This window comes from Rhinopithecus roxellana, chromosome 17, assembly GCF_007565055.1.
Source record: "Rhinopithecus roxellana isolate Shanxi Qingling chromosome 17, ASM756505v1, whole genome shotgun sequence".
Lineage (NCBI taxonomy): Eukaryota > Metazoa > Chordata > Mammalia > Primates > Cercopithecidae > Rhinopithecus > Rhinopithecus roxellana.
This window is the reverse complement of record NC_044565.1, coordinates 74,208,283-74,226,930: the sequence shown is the minus strand read 5'-3', so window position 1 is coordinate 74,226,930 and position 18,648 is coordinate 74,208,283. Positions and strand designations below refer to the sequence as shown.

General features: G+C 41.4%; 1 protein-coding gene across 5 annotated transcripts in view; it reads right to left on the bottom strand.

Annotated features, from left to right (window-relative positions):
* SLC30A6 (solute carrier family 30 member 6) overlaps positions 1–9,349 on the bottom strand; it is a 54,791-nt gene extending 45,442 nt beyond the window's left edge. For 2 of the 5 annotated variants that reach the window (XM_030921060.1, XM_030921061.1), the window contains exons 1-2: positions 9,294–9,314; positions 2,852–2,938 (exon numbers count right to left, since the gene is read on the bottom strand). Coding sequence is in view for 2 of the 5 variants with exons in the window: in XM_030921057.1 (XP_030776917.1) it covers positions 2,852–2,938; positions 7,309–7,311; positions 9,294–9,296 (93 nt within the window). In the remaining 3 variants the exon portion in view is untranslated. Of the gene's footprint in view, positions 1–2,851; positions 2,939–7,308; positions 7,312–9,293 lie in introns of those variants that run through there. The other 3 variants (XM_030921057.1, XM_010388057.2, XM_030921058.1) reach the window with 3 other exon arrangements.
* Positions 9,350–18,648: the final 9,299 nt, after the last annotated feature.

The window sequence follows — 18,648 nt, the reverse complement described above, 5'->3', positions numbered from 1 at the left end:
TAAAGGAATAATTCCAGAAGGAGAGTTGTTCAAGAGAAAATAAATTCTGACATAGAAATTCTCAAATAGTTGAGAAAAATATATATACATATGCATTTTGTCTCCATAGGTACATATTATAGAGACAATGATGAAGCAAATGGGGTAAAAGGTAAGCAACTGGTGAATCTGAATAAAGGGCATAATGATGTTCCTAAAAGTTACTAATCTTGTCTAGGTGCAATGGCTCATGCCTGTAATCCCAGCACTTTGGGAGGCCGAGGCGGGTGAAGGTCAGGAGTTCAAGACCAGCCTGGTCAACATGGTGAAATCCCATCTCTACTGAAATAAAAAAATCAGCCAGGCATGGTGGCAGGTGCCTGCAATCCCAGCTACTTGGGAGGCTGAGACAGGAGAATCGCTTGAACCAGGGAAACGGAGGTTGCAGTAAGACGAGATTATGCCACTGCACTCCAGTCTGGGTGACAGAGCGAGACTGTCTCAAAAAAAAAAAAAAAAAAAAAAAAGAAAGTACTGACCTTGGCTGTTCAACATCAATCAAGTAAGATGAGAAATAAGGAAAGATCTTGATTTTGGCAACACAGAGGTTTTTGGTTACCTTGTAAAAGCTGTTTATGTAAATTAGTGGGGACCAGTGCCAAACTGGTACGTGTTTAATAGAGATGGGGAGAAGAGAAGGTGAATATAGTGTACTGATAATTCTTTCAAGGAGGTTTGCTACAAAAGGAAGCTGAGAAATGAAGCAGCCCTGAGAGTGGAACTTATAACATGTAATTACGATGCAAGAAAGAAGAGAATGATGCAAGAAAAACAATGATGCAAGAAACAGAACAATTATACGGACATCATCTTTAGCAGGTAACAAGTGAAAGAACTGGCTTTATAGAGGATAACTGAAAGCTTGTCCAGAGAAACAGGAGGGAAGGCAGAGTGATGGCTGATGTGCTAATGACAGGATGTAGAAGTTTTCTTCTGATTACTTCTTTTCCCTTGGTGAAACAGGAAGCAAGATCATTGGGTTAGGGTGAGGATGAAGATGGTATTAGAAGCTTGAGGATAGAAATGAAAGAACATGGTATGAAACAGCCATCTAGGAAATTGGAAAATTGAATGAACAAAGGAAATATAGAATGAAAGAAATACAGGCAGCACTAATGGTCTGTCTGATCATGAATTCAAAGTGAGACCAGTTGCATGGTTTTGTTTCTCTCAGGTTACATTCAGTTGCTTAGATGCAAGTACAGAGTAGAAAGAAAGTGAACTTGGCTGGGCGCAGTGGCTCACGCCTGTAATCCCAGCACCTTGGGAGGCCGAGGCGGGCGGATCATGAGGTCAGGAGATCGAAAACATCCTGGCCAACATGGTGAAACCCCATCTCTACTAAAACTACAAAAATTAGCTCGGCCTGGTGGTACGTGCCTGTAATCCCAGCTACTTGGGAGGCTGAGGCAGGAGAATCGCTTGAACCCGGGAGGTGGAGGTTGCAGTGAGCTGAGCTCATGCCACTGCACTCCAGCCTGGGCAGCAGAGCAAGACTCCATCTAAGAACAGAACAGAACAGAACAGAACAGAACAGAACAGAACAGAACAGAACAGAACAGAACAGAAAAGAAAAGAAAGTGAACTTAATGAAGACTGGGGATTTTCCAGGAATTAAGACAGAGGGAAGGGGAGCACAAAAGAGTTGAGAGCATGTAAAAGAAAATGATACTAGCTGGGAGTGGTGGTGTACACCTACAATCCCAGCTACTCAGGAGGCTGAGGCAGGAGGATCCCTTGAGCCCAGGAGTTCAAGACCAGCCTGGATAATATAGAAAGATTCCATCTCAAAAAAAAAGAACAAAAAGGAGGGAAATGATAATGATGGAGCATAGAATCTAAGCTGGATAAGGAAGCAAATGAAGATAAGGGAGTTGAAAAATAGTGAAAATATGGCAGAGTTTCAATTGGACTGCCCACTGGTACTGTTTATTATTGTTTCATTGAAGCTGGCTTTACTTAAAAGTCATCAAATATTTACTGGATGCTTATACTGTACTTCTATAAAAAGGTGAGCAAAATAGAGAGAGTCAGTTCCCTAAGAGAATTTATCATTTAGACAACAATGAGAAGCATGAAACACAGTAACTAGAAGGTTTACATTGGTGGCCTAAAAGGATGGCAATTACATCTTTTTGTTTACAGTCTCAAAACATGACATATTTTTCTTGCCCTACATTAAAAATGAGAAAACATGGGCCAGGCACGGTGGCTCAGGCCTGTAATCCCAGCACTTTGGGAGGTTGAGGTGAGCGGATCACCTGACGTCAGGAGTTTGAGATCAGCCTGACCAACATGGAGAAACCCCATCTCTACTAAAAATACAAAAAATTAGCTGAGTGTGGTGGCCCATGCCTGTAATCCCAGCTACTCCGGAGGCTGAGGCAGGAGAATCGCTTGAACCCAGGAGGCAGAGGTTGCAGTGAGCCCAGATCATGCCATTGCACTCCAGCCTGGGCAACAAGAGTGAAACTCCATCTCAAAAAAAAATAAATAAAAGAGAAAACATGGCTTTAGACTGGATCCATTTAATTTTTTGAAAACTTAATAACCAAAAGCAACCACAAAACCATTTTTCTTTAAAACAGTTCAGAATTAGAATCAAAACTTTAACAGAAGCTTCCTACCAAAGCAAAACAATTTAACACCAAATGACTGCAATTTTACACTAAAAAGCACTTTTCCAACATAGAAAAATGAAAACAGTGTGGTGGGATCAGGAGTGATTTCTATTTGCCTTAAAAATTATCTTTCTTCAATGTTATAATGTTGTTTGTGCAATAATTAAAATTGGGGTTAAGGAATAACTTACCCTTCGGTCAGCTGCTACAAGTCTAAATTCCCGTAACAACTTGCCAAAAAAGGATCTTTGTGGTTTTCGAAAGAGATGAATTGTCCCCTTTCAAACAAACAATATACAAATCAGCATTTAAATATTTAATCATCTTCAGAGTTCTTATGATATGATATAGTGGTTCCTATGATATGGTACGAGATAGTGGTAATAATAACCAATATTTATTAAGTACTCAATATACACCAAGCACTTATTCTAGATACTTTATGTATATTTATGGATTGAATATTCACAATAAACCTATGTGGGTGGAGACAACTTTTAGTAAGTCATCCAAAGTCACAGAGCTAGTAAATGGCTGAGCAGAAATTCAAATCCAGGCTTTTTAGCTCCAGACCACACTCTATTTTTAAATGGATAAGGCAATTTGAACCAAAAAAGAAACAGTTTGCCAAACAGCTCTACTGGAAATTTCTACTGAAAATTCACCTAATTAAAGCTATATATGTGGCTGTGCTTGGGGCTCATGCCTGTAATCCCAGCACTTTGGGAGGCTGAGGCAGAGGGATCACTTGAGGCCAGGAGTTCATGGCGAAACCCCATCTCTACTAAAAATATAAAAATTGGCTGGGTGTGGTGGTGCACACTGTAATACCAGCTACTCAGGAGGCTGAGGGATGAGAATCTCTTGAGCCTGGGAGGTGGAGTTTGCAGTAAGCCAAGATCGCACCACTGCACTCTAGCCTGGGTGACAGAGTGGGACTGTCTCAAAAAGAAAGCAAGTTCAGGCAACTATTACAGTAAAACCCCTGAGATTCTCTCTTAGGCATTCAGTCAAAGTATCTGACACCCTGGCTAGTCTCCCTGGCCCCTGCTGGTATACAGTTTGGGGATAGTAAAGACAGGGCTCACCAATGAGAGAGAAGACTGAGGGGATTTACCACCCAAGTTTAGGAAATCATATGGGAAAGCCTTAGCAGAAAGGAGAGTTCAAACACATATGAGAAATTAACTTATGAGGAAGGCAGTATCCAATATCAGTGGGAGAAAATACGAGCCAGTCAATAAATGGTATTTTGATCAAGGTAATGTTTCACCCTTATCATACTCCTTACTCTAATTTGCTATTATTTTGAAAATTAAAATATAGAATTATAGAGTACTTGATTGAAGAAAGCCTAGATGTATTATTTTATAATCTGGGCTTTGGGGGAAGCCTTTCTTAATAGGACATAAAAACCAAGAAGCTCTAAAGGAAAAAAAATTGATTGATTTTACTATAAAATTTCATGGGCGAATGTAATACCCTAAAGGGGGAAAAAAGATTTCAGGTCAAACTGTGAAAAAAAATTGTAATTCACAACAGACAATAGGCCAATTTTCTCTATACACAACAAGCTTCCACAAATTATTTTTAAGAAGATAAATAACCCAGTTTTAAAAGTTACACATTTATAAAGCTGGCCAAATCAATACCTGCTCATTATTCACATTTGCGACTTTGTACTGTTAATGTGAAATCATGATTTCTGTTGATACTTTAAAAATAAAAATGGTATGCCTCTCCCTATACACAGTCACATCCATCTCTTGAACCTCAGTTCCAGCTGCTTTTGAGGAAAACAGTCTGATTTTAAACATAGGCTACACAGCAAACAGGATATTCACTCTACTGCAGCCTCATCCTGCGGCGAAGGAGTGAATATCCTGTTTGCCGTATTAAAAATCAGACTGTCCCAAATTTGGTGAAAACCATTCCCGTCATTTTTCTATGATGTAGTACTGATAATGAGGCAGAAACTTATGTCTATGAAGAAGGCAAAAAACGGTACTTTAAGTGTGTGCTATAATGAATCGAATTTGTGATGTCTACCGGTAAGAACGGGAATAATGCCAAAAGACCTGTGATTACTAATTGTTTCAGTTATCATTAAAAAATACTTAGCCTTTTTTTATGCTGAAAATTTGGCATGGCCCTATTAATTTTTCTGGTATAGGTTTCCAAAAGCAAAACTCTATAGCTACTTTTAAAGAGAATATTTTGTCATTCCAAAAGAAAGTATCATTACAGGGGGAAAAAAATCCTTCCCAATTTTAAATGGCTCATACACAGTAATTTGATTGCTAAGTGCCACAAACATAAATTTTTTGATATTAATTTTAATGAAATACTTTCCTAGATGGTAAAAGCCACAATCACTATACCAACCTTATTACATTTCTACCTCACTAAAGTTGGTCAATTTGACTCAAACACTGAAGCCCCAGAAAGCAGTGAAACTGAGGTATTAAAAAATTATAAATGTAGGCCAGGCGCAGAGGCTCATGCCTGTAATCCCAGCACTTTGGGAGGCCAAGGCGGGTGGATCACGAGGTCAGGAGATCGAGACCATCCTGGCCAACATGGCGAAACCCCGTCTCTACTAAAAATACAAAAATTAGCCGGGCATGGTGGTGGGCACCTGTAGTCCCAGCTACTCAGGAGGCTGAGGCAGGAGAATGGCGTGAACCCGGGAGGCGGAGCTTGCAGTGAGCAGAGATTGTGCCACTGCACTCCAGCCTGGGTGACAGAGTGAGATTCCGTCTCAAAAAAAAAAAAAAAAAAAAAAAAATATATATATATATATATATATATATAAATGTAAAAATCTTTCAAATCCAATGCAAGCATGATTTTCCTACATAGCATCTAGAGAGCAATTAAGTGGTTATAAGGAGGGATAACTCATTTCTTCAAAGCTTAGGCATCATTAGTTGCACTATGCTGAGACTCAGGAAAAGCAGGAAAAAAGGCCAAGCACTAGATATTTGGCATAAGAAAAACAACAGCAGAGTGTTGATAATTGTTGCTGCCACGTGACAGGTACAAGGGGGCTCCTATTATGGTCTCTCTACTTCTGTGTATGTATAAAAATTTTCATAATAGAAAGGTGAAAAAAGTAAAAATAAAGCACCAGAAAAATGTTACCATTTTTATATCCAAATAAAGACCACTGTGTGTGTATAACCTTACAGCTAAGCTAATCCAGTTTTAAAAGAATATGCTATTTTCACTTTAGATGTTAATAAATGTTAATATTAATATTTTTTTCTTGGCTGGCCATAGTGGCTCATGCCTGTAATTCCACCACTCTGGGTGGCTGAGTAAGGAGGATCACTTGAGCCCAGGAGTTCAAGACCAGCCTAGGCAACATACTGAGACCCTGTCTCTACAAAAAATTGAAAAGAAAAAAATTAGCCAGGCATGGTGGTACACGCCTGTAGTCCCAGCTACTCAGGACGCCAAGGTGGGAGGATTGCGTGAGCCCAGGAAGTCAAAGCTGTAGTGAGCCAGGATCACACTTTACTCCAGTCTGGGCCACAGAGCGAGACCTCATCTCAAAATAAATAAATAAATAAATAAATAAACACATATGTATAAATATTATACATGTGTATGTACATATGTATATATATTCTTAAGGAATTACGTGTGAGATATTTTGGTTCCAAAGATTTAAAAAATTCTCCTTAATACTGTTATTTTTGGACATCTTCTGTTTAACCCTAGCCAACTTTAAGTTTCAGGTTAAGAGAATCAACAATGTTTCTAAGAGGCAGAAGGCCACTTCTGATGCCATCCTGACAATGAAAATAAAACAAAAATCTTAATGCTCATATCACTCTTTCCAAAATTATATTGGCTCTCCATTGCTACCAGAATAAACTCCAAATTTTACAACCAGAATTTCCAGGTTTTCAATGACTTAGCCTGTTTCTTTCCAGTCTTACCTCTTTCTCCACATAGAAACCCTCAACTTCAGTTAAACTGGTCTACTCTTTGTCTCATCACACCACTCTTGCGTGAAAAAGCCAGATCTGTCTAACTCAAGCTCTTATTCATATAATGAGAAACAAGTACTAGATTAAGAGTATTAAGAGTGGGGCACAAAGTACTTAGTTTCATGTTTCACTTCTTAAATGAAGTCTTCCTAGATCATTCCAAACTGTACTGTTTTTTTATGCCACTTATTTTGCAATAATCAAAGTATAGCCTTCAACTTGTTGCATTGCTTTATAATTTTTTAGTAACTTCACTAATGACAAGGGCTACTTTTCTTTATATTTTGTTTGCATATATTTAAATATTATGTATTTATATTATTTATATTTTCTAAGAGAGCACTGTTTTCACATAGCATATTCTTAATAAACACAAAACCTTTTTCTCAATATTTTATTTTAAAATACTTATTTTAAAAAATAAACCTTAAAAAATGTTTCCCTGCATGACTAATACTAATGTTTCAAGCATAAGGATACAGTGCCATAAGTTTTCAGTGTCTTATAAAACAGATGTTTATTGACAACTTCCTCTGGGCCAGGCACTATACGAAGCTCCGGGAAAACCAGAGTGAAACACATAGGTCCTGCTCTCAATGAGCTTACAGTCTAGAAAGTGAGAAAGACAAATAAATACACAATTTTAACACAGTCTGTAAGGATTACAGATGTTAGCGGTAAAAAGCACAAGAGATTCAAGTTTTACTTTATTAAATTAGGGCTGTGAGTTAATGAAGGTGTATAACCTGAAAGACCTCTGAATTTTAAGTCTCTTGTCCCTTTACCTTCAAATCCCTTCAAATCATCAGTATTATAGGCAAGTTTCTATTGTATGTATTCGTTTTGTGCAGCTTTATGTAACAAAACTGGTGTGTGTGTGTGTGTATGTATAAAAGCACAAGGTACCACCACAGCACAAAGGAGAAGCAACTAACAGTATACTGGAACATGGGGGAAAGGCTCATGAAAAATAGTTAAGGATATATAAGGGTTATTCTGATAAGGACAGCCGGTAGAGGACAGGGAACAATTCAGGCAGATGGAAGAACATATGCAAAGCTGGTACAAAGGCTCAATTCATACAGCATGATTTGCAAGCTATTCACTGTGGCTGAAATACGGATGTTACATACGTGTATGCATTAAAAAAAAAAAAAAAAAAAGAGGCTGTGGCCAGGCACGGTGGCTCACTACTGTAATTCCAGCACTTTGGGAGGCAGAGGCAGGAGGATCACCTGAGGTCAGGAGTTCGAGACCAACCTGATCAACAAGGAGAAACCCCATCTCTACTAAAAATACAAAATTAGCCAGGCGTGATGGTGCATTCCTGTAATCCCAGCTAATCAGGAAGGTGAGGCACGAGAATCGCATGAACCCGGGAGGCGGAGGTTGTGGTGAGCCGAGATCGCGCCATTGCCCTCCAGCCTGGTCAACAAGAGCGAAACTCCATCTCAAAAACAACAACAACAACAACAAAAGAGGCTGTAAAAGTAAGAAGCTTGATAATGAGTGGCTTCGCACGCCATGCTAAACAGGACTTTGAGTGCTACAAAAAAAAAAAAAAAAAAGAAAGAAAATTTGAGTAAGGGAGTTATGTCGTCAAATTTTAGAAATATAACTCCGGCTACAAGCTACACAATGGTGAATGTTTTGAAAAAGAGCATAACTGAAGGCTATTTGATCATTAGCCAAAAAGGGTAAACTTTTACCCATTTTCTGTGTGCAAAAGGATTACAGAAAATTTACATAACATAGTGCGAATAAGACATTTTCCCGACCATATCCACTGACGTAAAAAACTTAGTACAGTGACAAAAGCTTAGGCACAGAAATGTGGTCTCTTTCATACGTAGGTTATCAATAAGTACTCCATGAATTTTTCTAATAAATGCATTTTCAAAAGGCACACACCACTCTGACACTTGAAATCCCAACCAACTGCTTATTTTTAAATAAAGTTCATAGCTACATATTTGAGCTCTAAAGGTAAACAATGACCAATTCTAACAAATTTGAGAGAAAACACCATATCCCACCAGCCATTACGTCTACTGGGTCTTCCACTAGTTTCTACAAACGCAGAAACAAAGCAGCAATAAGACGTTCTACCAACACCTTGACTTTCTGTGGTTACTCCGCTTATGAAAGTTGCTGCCGTATTCAGGCTAAAGATTTAATAAAGCCAAATTGCAGAGTGAGGCGTCTGCCTTAAAACCCTATTAATAACCTTCATTTCCGCTGGCGTTATCGCCACTCCTCTAAGAATCACTATTAGAGTTGTTGCTGTGGGCTTCTTTTCAGATCTTTTGTTGGTGGTCTAGTTGTTGACGCTGGCAAAGACTTTTATTACATTAAAGAAATCTAGGCAGAGGGAAGTCAGAAACTCGCCAGGAGCTGAAAGCTCGGCCTGCAGCGGTGCCTGGATCGTGTGCGCCTGCGGTACAGGTGAGGGACCAAAGGGGACCAGAACTCTGAGGAGAACATTTTGGGAGACAGCCGCTCCAGCCAAGGGGCCCGACTTCAACTTCAATGACCCCTCCTCCGGGTGGCTGAGGGATTTCAAGGCCGCTTAAGGACCAGATAAGATAAACCGAATCAGCTACAGCCGAAACCCTCACCCCAACAGCCAACTCACCATGATAAGGAGCTCACAGCTCCCGCCGGAAGCCTTTCTGTGTGCTCGAGTTTTCCCAGAACGGAAGGGGTGGGGCACCAGTGGGCGATTGGCTGTGAGGAAGGCGTGGGCGGAAGTGCGTGCTCTGGCCTCCGGGTTTCGCCCCCTTCCCGGCTGCCCCTGGACTCCGTGGCGGTAGGTTGCTAGAGCGGCTCCCTCTGAGCTCTCGGAGGGATTGGTCGGAACTTGAAGCGTTGAGTCCAAGGGCAAGGCAAGGAGCAACCAGGAGTTTTTCGTTATGTTAGAAAAATTTCGTTGAGTGCTGAAACGCTTTTACCTGTGTTGTACGATTTAACCTTATGAAAATGACAGTATTCCAGTTTTACAAGTGAGGAACGAAGAAACTTGCCTCCGCCGGGCGTAGTGGCTAACTCCCGTAATCCCAGCAATTTCGGCAGCGAGGCAGGCGGATCACTTGAGGTCAGGAGTTCGAGACCAGCCTGGCCAACATGGTGAAACCGCGGCCCTACTAAAACTGCAAAAATTAGCCGGGCGTGGTGGCGCGCGCCTGTAATCCCAGCTACTCGGGAGGCTGAGGCAGAAGAATCGCTTGAACCCAGGAGGCGGAGGTTGCAGTGAGCCGAGATCACGCCACTACACTACAGCCTGGGCGACTGCGCGAGACTCCGGTCTCACAAAAAAGAAACTTGTCTTGAGTCATACATACAGTTTGCTGTAGTAGCAGAATTTTAACTCGGACAGACTAATGGTCTACTTAACAAAATGCTGTTTGGATTCTCTATAAAATTAATAATATAGAAGTAGTGTTAATTATAGAAAACTTGGAAAATATTAAATTCATTCGGTAAAGATTGAATATGTAGCACGTGTTTGTCAGGTACTGGTCTCGTGGAAATTATATTCTGGTAGAGGAGACAGAAAACAAGTAGGGATAAAGAAATTTTTAAAAAATATTCATAAGTAGTGTCATGTAGCAAACTGACTACAGGTTGAGTATCCCTCATCCCAAATGCTTGGGACCAGAACTGTTTCAGATTTTGGCTCTTTATCTTGGGGGGGACGAGGGGGGACAAATTTCTAAACTTGAAATTCATTTATGTTTCGTGTACACCTTGTACACATAGCCTCAGGGTAATTTTATGCAATTTTAAAAATTGTGTGTATCAAACAAAATTTTGACTACAACTTTTCAGATGCAGTCAGGCGTGGACTTTTCCACTGTGGCATCATGTTGACGATCACAAAGTTTTGATTTTGGAGCATTTTAATTTCAGATGGTTGGATTAGTGATGCTGAACATGTAATGCTATATAGAACAACTGGGTGGGTGTGGTGTTCACACCTGTAATCCCAGCACTTTGGGAGGCCAAGCGGGAAGATCCCTTGAGGCCAGAAGTTGGAGATCACCCTGGGCAATATAGGAAGGTCCTGTCTCTACAAAAGCAATCTAAAAAGAAAGAAAAACAAAAAGCAACCGGGTGGCCAATTTAGGGTGGTGGTCAGAGAAAACTTAGCTCTAAGGAGATGAAATTTAATTTCTGAATGGCAAAAGTCTTTTTGTGAAGATTTTTCCAGGCAGAATGAACAGCTAGTGCAAAAACTGTAAGTCAAATTGAGTAGGGTATTTTAAGATCTTAAGGAGGTCTGGAGTTTTGTGCTTGAGAGGAAGAAATGAAGAGAAGATCTAAGTGCTAGACAGGGGCCAGATCAATCAGGAATTTCTAAATTAATGGTAAAGTCCTTTCTCCCCCTTCCCCCCCCCCCCCCCCCCCCCCCCCGCCCCGCCAAGTGAGACAAGAAGGCAGAGAACAGTTTTAACACGGAGTGATTTTTACATTTTTTAAAAGGTTACTGTGGACTGGGCATAGTAGCTCATGCCTGTAATCCTAGCACTTTGGGAGGCCAAGACAGGAGGATCACTTGAGCTCAGGAGTTTGAGACCAGCCTGGGCACCATACTGAGACCTTGTCTCAAATTTTAAAAAATAAAATCTTGCCGGGCGCGGTGGCTCACACCTGTAATCCCAGCACTTTGGGAGGCTGAGGCAGGCGAATCACAAGGTCAGGAGTTCGAGACCAGCCTGGCCAACATGGTGAAACCCTGTCTGTACTAAAAATACAACAAATTAGCTGCGCGTAGTGGCAGGTGCCTGTAATCCCAGCTACTCAGAAGGCTGAGGCAGGGGAATTGCTTGAACCTGGGAGGCGGAGGTTGCAGTGAGCCGAGATCATGCCCCTGCACTCCAGCCCGGGCAACAGTGTAAGACTTCGTCTCAAAAAATTAAGAAATAAATAAAAATAAATAATAATAAAAAAAGAATAAAAAAATTAAGAAATAAAAAATAGATAAAATCTTAGGTATTATTGTCTATCTACAGTCTGTTCTCCACACTGCAGCCACAGTAATCTTTTTTAGTAGAGGTGAGGTCTTGCTATATTGCCCAGGCTGGTCTGGAACTCCTGGGCTCAAGTGATCCTCCTGCCTCAGCCTCCCAAAGTGCTAGCATTACAAGCATGAGCCAACACCCCTGGCCTATACCTAGGATTTAATGAGCACTTAATATGTAGTAGGCAGTATTCTAAGAGTTTGAGGCCAGGCACAGTGGCTCATACCTGTAATCCCAGCAGTTTGGGAGGCTGAGGCAGGCAGATCACTTGAGGTCAAGAGTTTGAAATCAGCCTGGCCAACATGGCAAAACCCCGTCTCTACTAAAAATACAAAACTTAGCCAGGTGTGGTGGCAGGCACCTGTAATCTCAGCTACTCGGGAGGCTGAGGCAGGAGAATCGCTTGAGGCAGGAGAATTGCTTGAATCCAGGAGGTGGAGGTTGCACTGAGCTGAGATGGAGCCTGGGTGACAGAGTGAGACTCCATCTCAAAAAAAAAAAAAAGTTGGTGCAGTGGCTCATGCCTGTAATCCCAGCACTTTGGGAGGCCAAGGTAGGTGGATCACGAGGTCAGGTTTTTGAGACCATCCTGGCCAACATAGTGAAACCCCATCTCTATTGAAAATACAAAAAATTAGCCAGGGGTGGTGGCAGGAGCCCATAATCCCAGCTACTCAGGAGGCTGAGGCAGGAGAATTGCTTGAACCTGGGAGGCAGAGGTTGCAGTGGGCCGAGATCATGCCATTGCACTCCAGCCCAGGTGACAGTGCAAGACTCTGTCTCAAAAAAAAAAAAAAAAGCGCGATTATGTGATAGCTCATTTAATCCTCATAACAGCCTTTGATATAGGTACTACTGTTATCCCCTGCTTGGCAAAACCACACACCTAGTCAGTGGCAGATTATAGACATGTGCCACCACACCCAGCTAATTTTTGTATGTTTAGTAGAGCCAGGGTTTCACCATGTTGACCAGGCTGGTCTCAAATGCCTGACCTCAAGTAATCTACCTGCCTTGGCCTCCCAAAGTGCTGGGATTACAGGAATGAGCCACTGCACCCAGCCTGGAGAGGTACTTTTAAGCCATATAATTATCACATTCCTCATTATGCTTGTAATTTGTTTATGTACGTATTTATATATTCACATGAGCTCATGGTTTATTTCATCTGATGGATTATATATAATTACTATTACTTATTTTGATGCTCAAATTCGTCCAGTGGGAACCCTTTTAATCTGTGTGTCATTTCAGTGATTCATCCTCATCATTCTTTGGGCACTTTCTTCTCTCTGGCACAAGAAGTTCCAACCTCGTGTATTTTCTCTGCCCCAGCCCTGAATTTAGCCATTTTATCAGTCTTGGTTCCTTTAGTTGATGTTACGGACGGAATGTTCGTGTCCCTCAAATTAATATGTTGAAGCCTTCACCAGCAATGTGATGGTCTTTGGCAATTCGGCCTTTGGGAAGTACCTAGGGTTAGATGAGATAATGAGGATGGGACCGTCATGATGGGATTAGTGCCCTTATGAAAAGGGACACCAGAGAGCTTGTGCTCTCTGCCATACGAGGACACGGCGAGAAGGTGGCCATCTGCAAGCCAGGAAGAAAGCCCTCACCAGAAACCAAACTGGCTGGTACTTTAATCTTGGACTTCCAAGCTTCTAGAACTGTGAGGATACATTTATGTTATTTAAGCTGCCCAGTCTTTGGTATTTTGTAATGCAGCCCAAGCAGACTAAGACAGTGAAGAATTTGGAACGCAAGATATGGGTACTTTATGTGCTCATTACTATTGGAGTGTAACTGCTCCAAGGCCACCTTGGTGGACAGACTAGGGAACACACATATCTGGACACATACACATGTGTATATTTATATACTTATGTCTATATTTCCTCTATTTTTACTTGAGACAGGATCTCACTTGCCCAGGCTGGAGTGCAGTGGCGCGATCTCAGCCCACTGCAATCTCCGCTTCCCAGGTTCAAGTGATTCTCGTGCCTCAGCCTCCCAAGTAGCTGGGACTACAGGTGCGTACCACCATACCTGGCTAATTATTGTATTTTTAGTAGAGATGGGGTTTTGCAATGTTGGCCAGGCTGGTCTCAAACTCCTGATCTCAAGCGATCTGCTCGCCTCAGCCTCCCGAAGTGCTGGGATTATATGCGTAAGCCACTGTGCCCAACCGATATTTCATCTATTTTTATAGATTTTAAACCATGAATTCACTCTTAAACCCAACTCAAGCTGAACTCCAAGTTTCATTCTAATTTTCTCCCTTTGTGTATTTGTAATTACCTTCTCTGATGGTGAGAAACCTGGCTTCCACTGTGGTTAGTATATTCACTTGATTCAATCAAGTCTTTGGTATGCAACCAATCTACCATCTCTGCTGACACCCTTACCCCATATGGACACTCCTTTCTGTGCTCGAGCTTATTCCTCATTCCAGGTTGCCCCTATCCACCATGTGAATAACTGCCTCAATCTGTCCCTGACACCTCATACCTAGCTGTCCATCATTTGTACACACTGTCTTCACCCTATTAGGTCTCTGACACCCAAATTTGGGCTTCCATAGGTCCCCTCTACCCAATGTAAGCACTTTGATCTGAACCATTGTGCAAATGAGTGCCTGAGACTGCTATCCCTAGAAAGGCCTGCTGGCAAGGTTGACCCTTGCCAGGCATCTGGGAACTTGAATTTGAGGAAAGATTCCTTCTATTCCTAACAAGCTTACTATGCCTAACAGTGAGGCCTGACACTTTCACATGCTGTCACTTGTTGCTGGAGTGACATCCTGTGTGACTTCACCAGGAGAGAACCCTTAGAAGCTGGTGCTTGGTTTCCTCTGGACTTCACTTAATTCCCTTTTTTTCCTTTTGCTGAATTTGCTTCATATCCTTTTGCTCTAATAAATCATTGTTGGGAGTAAGGCTATATGCTGAGTCCTGTGAGTGCTCCTAATGCATCATCAAACTTGCACATAGTCTCGAGGCTTTAACCACCTAATGACTTTAAAACAATAGTTCCGGCAGGGTGCACTGGCTCTGCCTGCCTGTAATCCCAGCACTTTGGGAGGCCAAGGCAGGAGGATCACTTGAGCCCAGGAGTTTGAGACTACAGGGAGGTATGATTGCATCACTGCTGTCCAGCCTGGGGCAAAGGAGACTCTGTATCTAAAAAAAAAAAAAACCCCAACTCCTTGAAAAAAAAAAATATATCCACAACAGCTCAGGAAGGAGGAAGGTAAGCAATTTAGTGACATTACTTAATTTCAGCTCTACCATCCCACTGTTTTATCTTACAGTTCTTTGCTCTGTTTTTCTTTCCTTGATTTCATTTGACCAATCACATAATTCTTAGTAATTCTTAGCTATTTCATCTTCTCTAATGGCTTTTTAGATCTACTGCAGTAGATCACCCCAGTGATGGGGTGAGAGATTATGAAATGCATTCTTATCACAGTCTACCTTACATTAATGCCATCTCACCTTGTGTACAATGTAATAATATTATTTCAATATAATTACATTTATTGTCCTCTCTGGCCCTTCATGCTATTCCTGTCCCATATTTTACTTATACATATATTATAAACACTGCAATACTATTTTTGTTTGCCTTAAGCAGCAATGATATTTAGAAAAATAAAAAAGAAAAATGTAAATATGTCTTTTACCAACATATTTATCACTTAAAAATTCTTAATTCCATCCTGGAGATTACAGGTTCCCATTGAGAAATCCATTTACTGGTAAGTCCATCCAAGGAAAATTTTAATTTCAGATACTTCATTTTTCACTTCAGATTTGTATTTTCCTTCAGCCCGAAGAATTTCTTAAAGCATTCCATATAAAGTCAGTCTGCCAGCAACAAATTCTGTTTTCATCTGGAAAAGATTTTGTCTTAAGTTTTTCAAGAGATAGGGACTCACTCTGTCCCCCAGGCTGGAGTGCAGTAGCACGATCACAGCCCATGTCCAGCTAATTTTATTTTTTGATGGGGTTCTCACTAGGTTGCCCAGGCTGGTCACTCATGGCCTCAAGGGATTCTCCTACCTCAGCCTACTAAAGTGTTGGGATTAGAGGGTTAAGCCACTGAGCCTGGCCATTGCATTAACATCTTGAAGGATATTTTAACTGGATAGAGTTTTAAGTTAACCTTTGTTGTTTAATCTTTGCACCTTAAAGATGTCATTCCATCATTTTATGAATTTCATCATTTCTGATGAGGTTAGCCATCACTTGTTTATCTGAGTGTAATGCTATTCCTTTCCACTCCCCACCTTGGTTGCTTTTAAGATTTTTTTTTTTTTTTTGGCAATGTGATGTACCCAGATGTAGTCTTTGTTGTATTTATTTATTCTGCTTGGGGGTTCAGTGAACTTCTTAGATCTGTACATTGATGTCTTTCAACACTTTGGGGAAAATTTCAGGCATTATTGCTTCAAAGATTTCTCTTGCCCCATTCTCTTTCTTTCCTTCTCTACTTCAAATTGCAGGAACTGATAATATTCCAAAGGCCTCAAACCTCTGCTATTTTTTTTTTCTTTCTCTCTGTGCTTTGGTTTGATACCTACTTGTTTGTCTTTTTCAGTCTTTCCATTGTTGTGCCTAGTTTACTGTTAAGTCCGTCCATTTAAATTTTTAACTTCAGATACTATATTTTTCATTACAAGACTTTCCAGTGGGTTATTTTTTATTTTCTAATTATTATTATTATTTTTTATTTATTTTTAGACGGTTGCCCAGGCTGGAGTGCAGTGGCATGATCTCGGCTCACTGCAAGCTCCGCCTCCCGAGCTCACACCATTCTCTTGCCTCAGTCTCCCAAGTAGCTGGGTCTACAGGTGCCCACCACCATGCCAAGCTAATTTTTTGTATTTTTAGTAGAGACAGGGTTTCACTGTGTTAGCCAGGATGGTCTCGATCTCCTGACCTCATGATCCGCCCGTCTCAGCCTCCCAAAGTGCTGGGATTACAGGCGTGAGCCACTGCACCTGGCCAATTTTTATTGTTTTTTGAGATGGAGTTTTGCTCTTCTTGCCCAGGCTGGAGTGCAATGGCATGATCTTGGCTCACTGCAAGCTCTACCTCCCGGGTTCAAGCAATTCTCCCACTTCAGCCTCCCAAATAGCTGGGATGACGGGCATGTAACACCCATGCTCGGCTAATTTTGTATTTTTAGTAGAGACTGTGTTTCACCATTATTGGTCAGGATGGTCTCGATGTCCTGACCTTAGGTGATCTGCCTGCCTCGGCCTCCCAAAGTGCTGGGATTACAGGCGTGAGCCATGGCGCCCAGCCTCCATTGAGTTTTTAATTCCTATTTTTCTGCTGAAACTCCCAATCTATTCACCCATTTTCTCTTTTCCTGTAAATTCTTTTAACATATTTTAACACTATTTTAAAATCATTCTCATAGAGGTCACTTGTGCATCTGCTTCTATATATTCTCTGTTGAGTATGGTATGAACCACTTTTTTTTTTCCATCAGGGAAGGTGAGTCAAAAGGATCACATACTTTTTCCTTGCATGCTTAGTAATTGTTTATTATGTACTGAGCTTTGGGTATATGCTGTGATGACTCTGAATGGTTTTCTTCTCAAGGATGCTGTGTTTTGTTCTGGTTTTAAATTACTGATGGATAACCTTGATGCTGTAACATTTGATTTTAAGCTTCATTACAGTGAGTTTCTTTCCATTTTGGCCTTAGTGCTAAAGCACAGCCTTTAGTTCTGGGATGCTGTCATTCTTCCTTAAGGCATGGCATTTTGGGAGTTCAATGGGAAACACCAAGTATTTACTCAGTCCTTCTTAGTGGAATTTGAATTTCAAACTCTCTGTCCTTGGGCAGCTGCAATTCTGCTGAGTTCTTTAGACTTTAACATGCTTTCTGCTGGATTCCTTTAAATAATCACACTGCACAAGCACAGTTTTGGAATCCACCAAGGATTTGAAAGGAATATGTAGGCAGATTTCAGGGCTTACTTTCTGAGGCACTCTCCTTCCCAAAATTTCTCTTCTAATTTTCAGGTGTTCTAGAAGTCCCAAATGACTCCTCAGCCCATCAAGACTGCCACATTCTACTTGAATTCTATACCCGTGAACTGCACAAACTGGAAATTGCCCTATGGGTAAAAGCTGGTTAAGGTGAATCTGTTTACTTTTTATTTTTTGAGACAGGGTCTCTGTAACCTGGGCTGGAGTGCAGTGGTGTGATCTTGGCTCACTGCAACCTCTTCCTCCCAGGCTCAAGCAATCTTCTAACCTCAGTCTCTTGAGTAACTGGGACTACAAGTGTGGGCCACCAAACCTGGCTAATTTTTAGTTGTGGTTTTTTTTTTTGTTTTTGTTTTTGTTTTTTTGGCAGAAACGGCGTCTCCCTATATTTCCCAGGCGGGTCTTGAATTCCTGGGCGTAAGCGATTCTCTCATATTGGCCTCCCAAACAGGCATGAACCACCGCACCCAGCCTGAATCTCTTCCAATACAGGACTTTGCAGTTTCTACCTTGTTTTGATTGCTCTGCAGAGCCGCCCAATCATTGCTTTCTTTTTTTTTTCTCGCTCTGTCGCCCAGGCTGGAGTGCAGTGGCCGGATCTCAGCTCACTGCAAGCTCCGCCTCCCGGGTTTACGCCATTCTCATGCCTCCGCCTCCCGAGTAGCTGGGACTACAGGCGCCCGCCACCTCGCCCGGCTAGTTTTTTTGTATTTTTTAGTAGAGATGGGGTTTCACCGTGTTAGCCAGGATCGTCTCGATCTCCTGACCTCGTGATCTGCCCGTCTCGGCCTCCCAAAGTGCTGGGATTACAGGCTTGAGCCACCGCGCCTGGCCTGCTTTCTATATTTTGTTAAGAGTTTATAATTGTTACTAACAGAATCCAATACACACAACTCCTTCATTATCAGACTGCAACCCCCAAAATATCAAAAAGTTTTAAAGTAAAAAAGTAAAGGCAAAA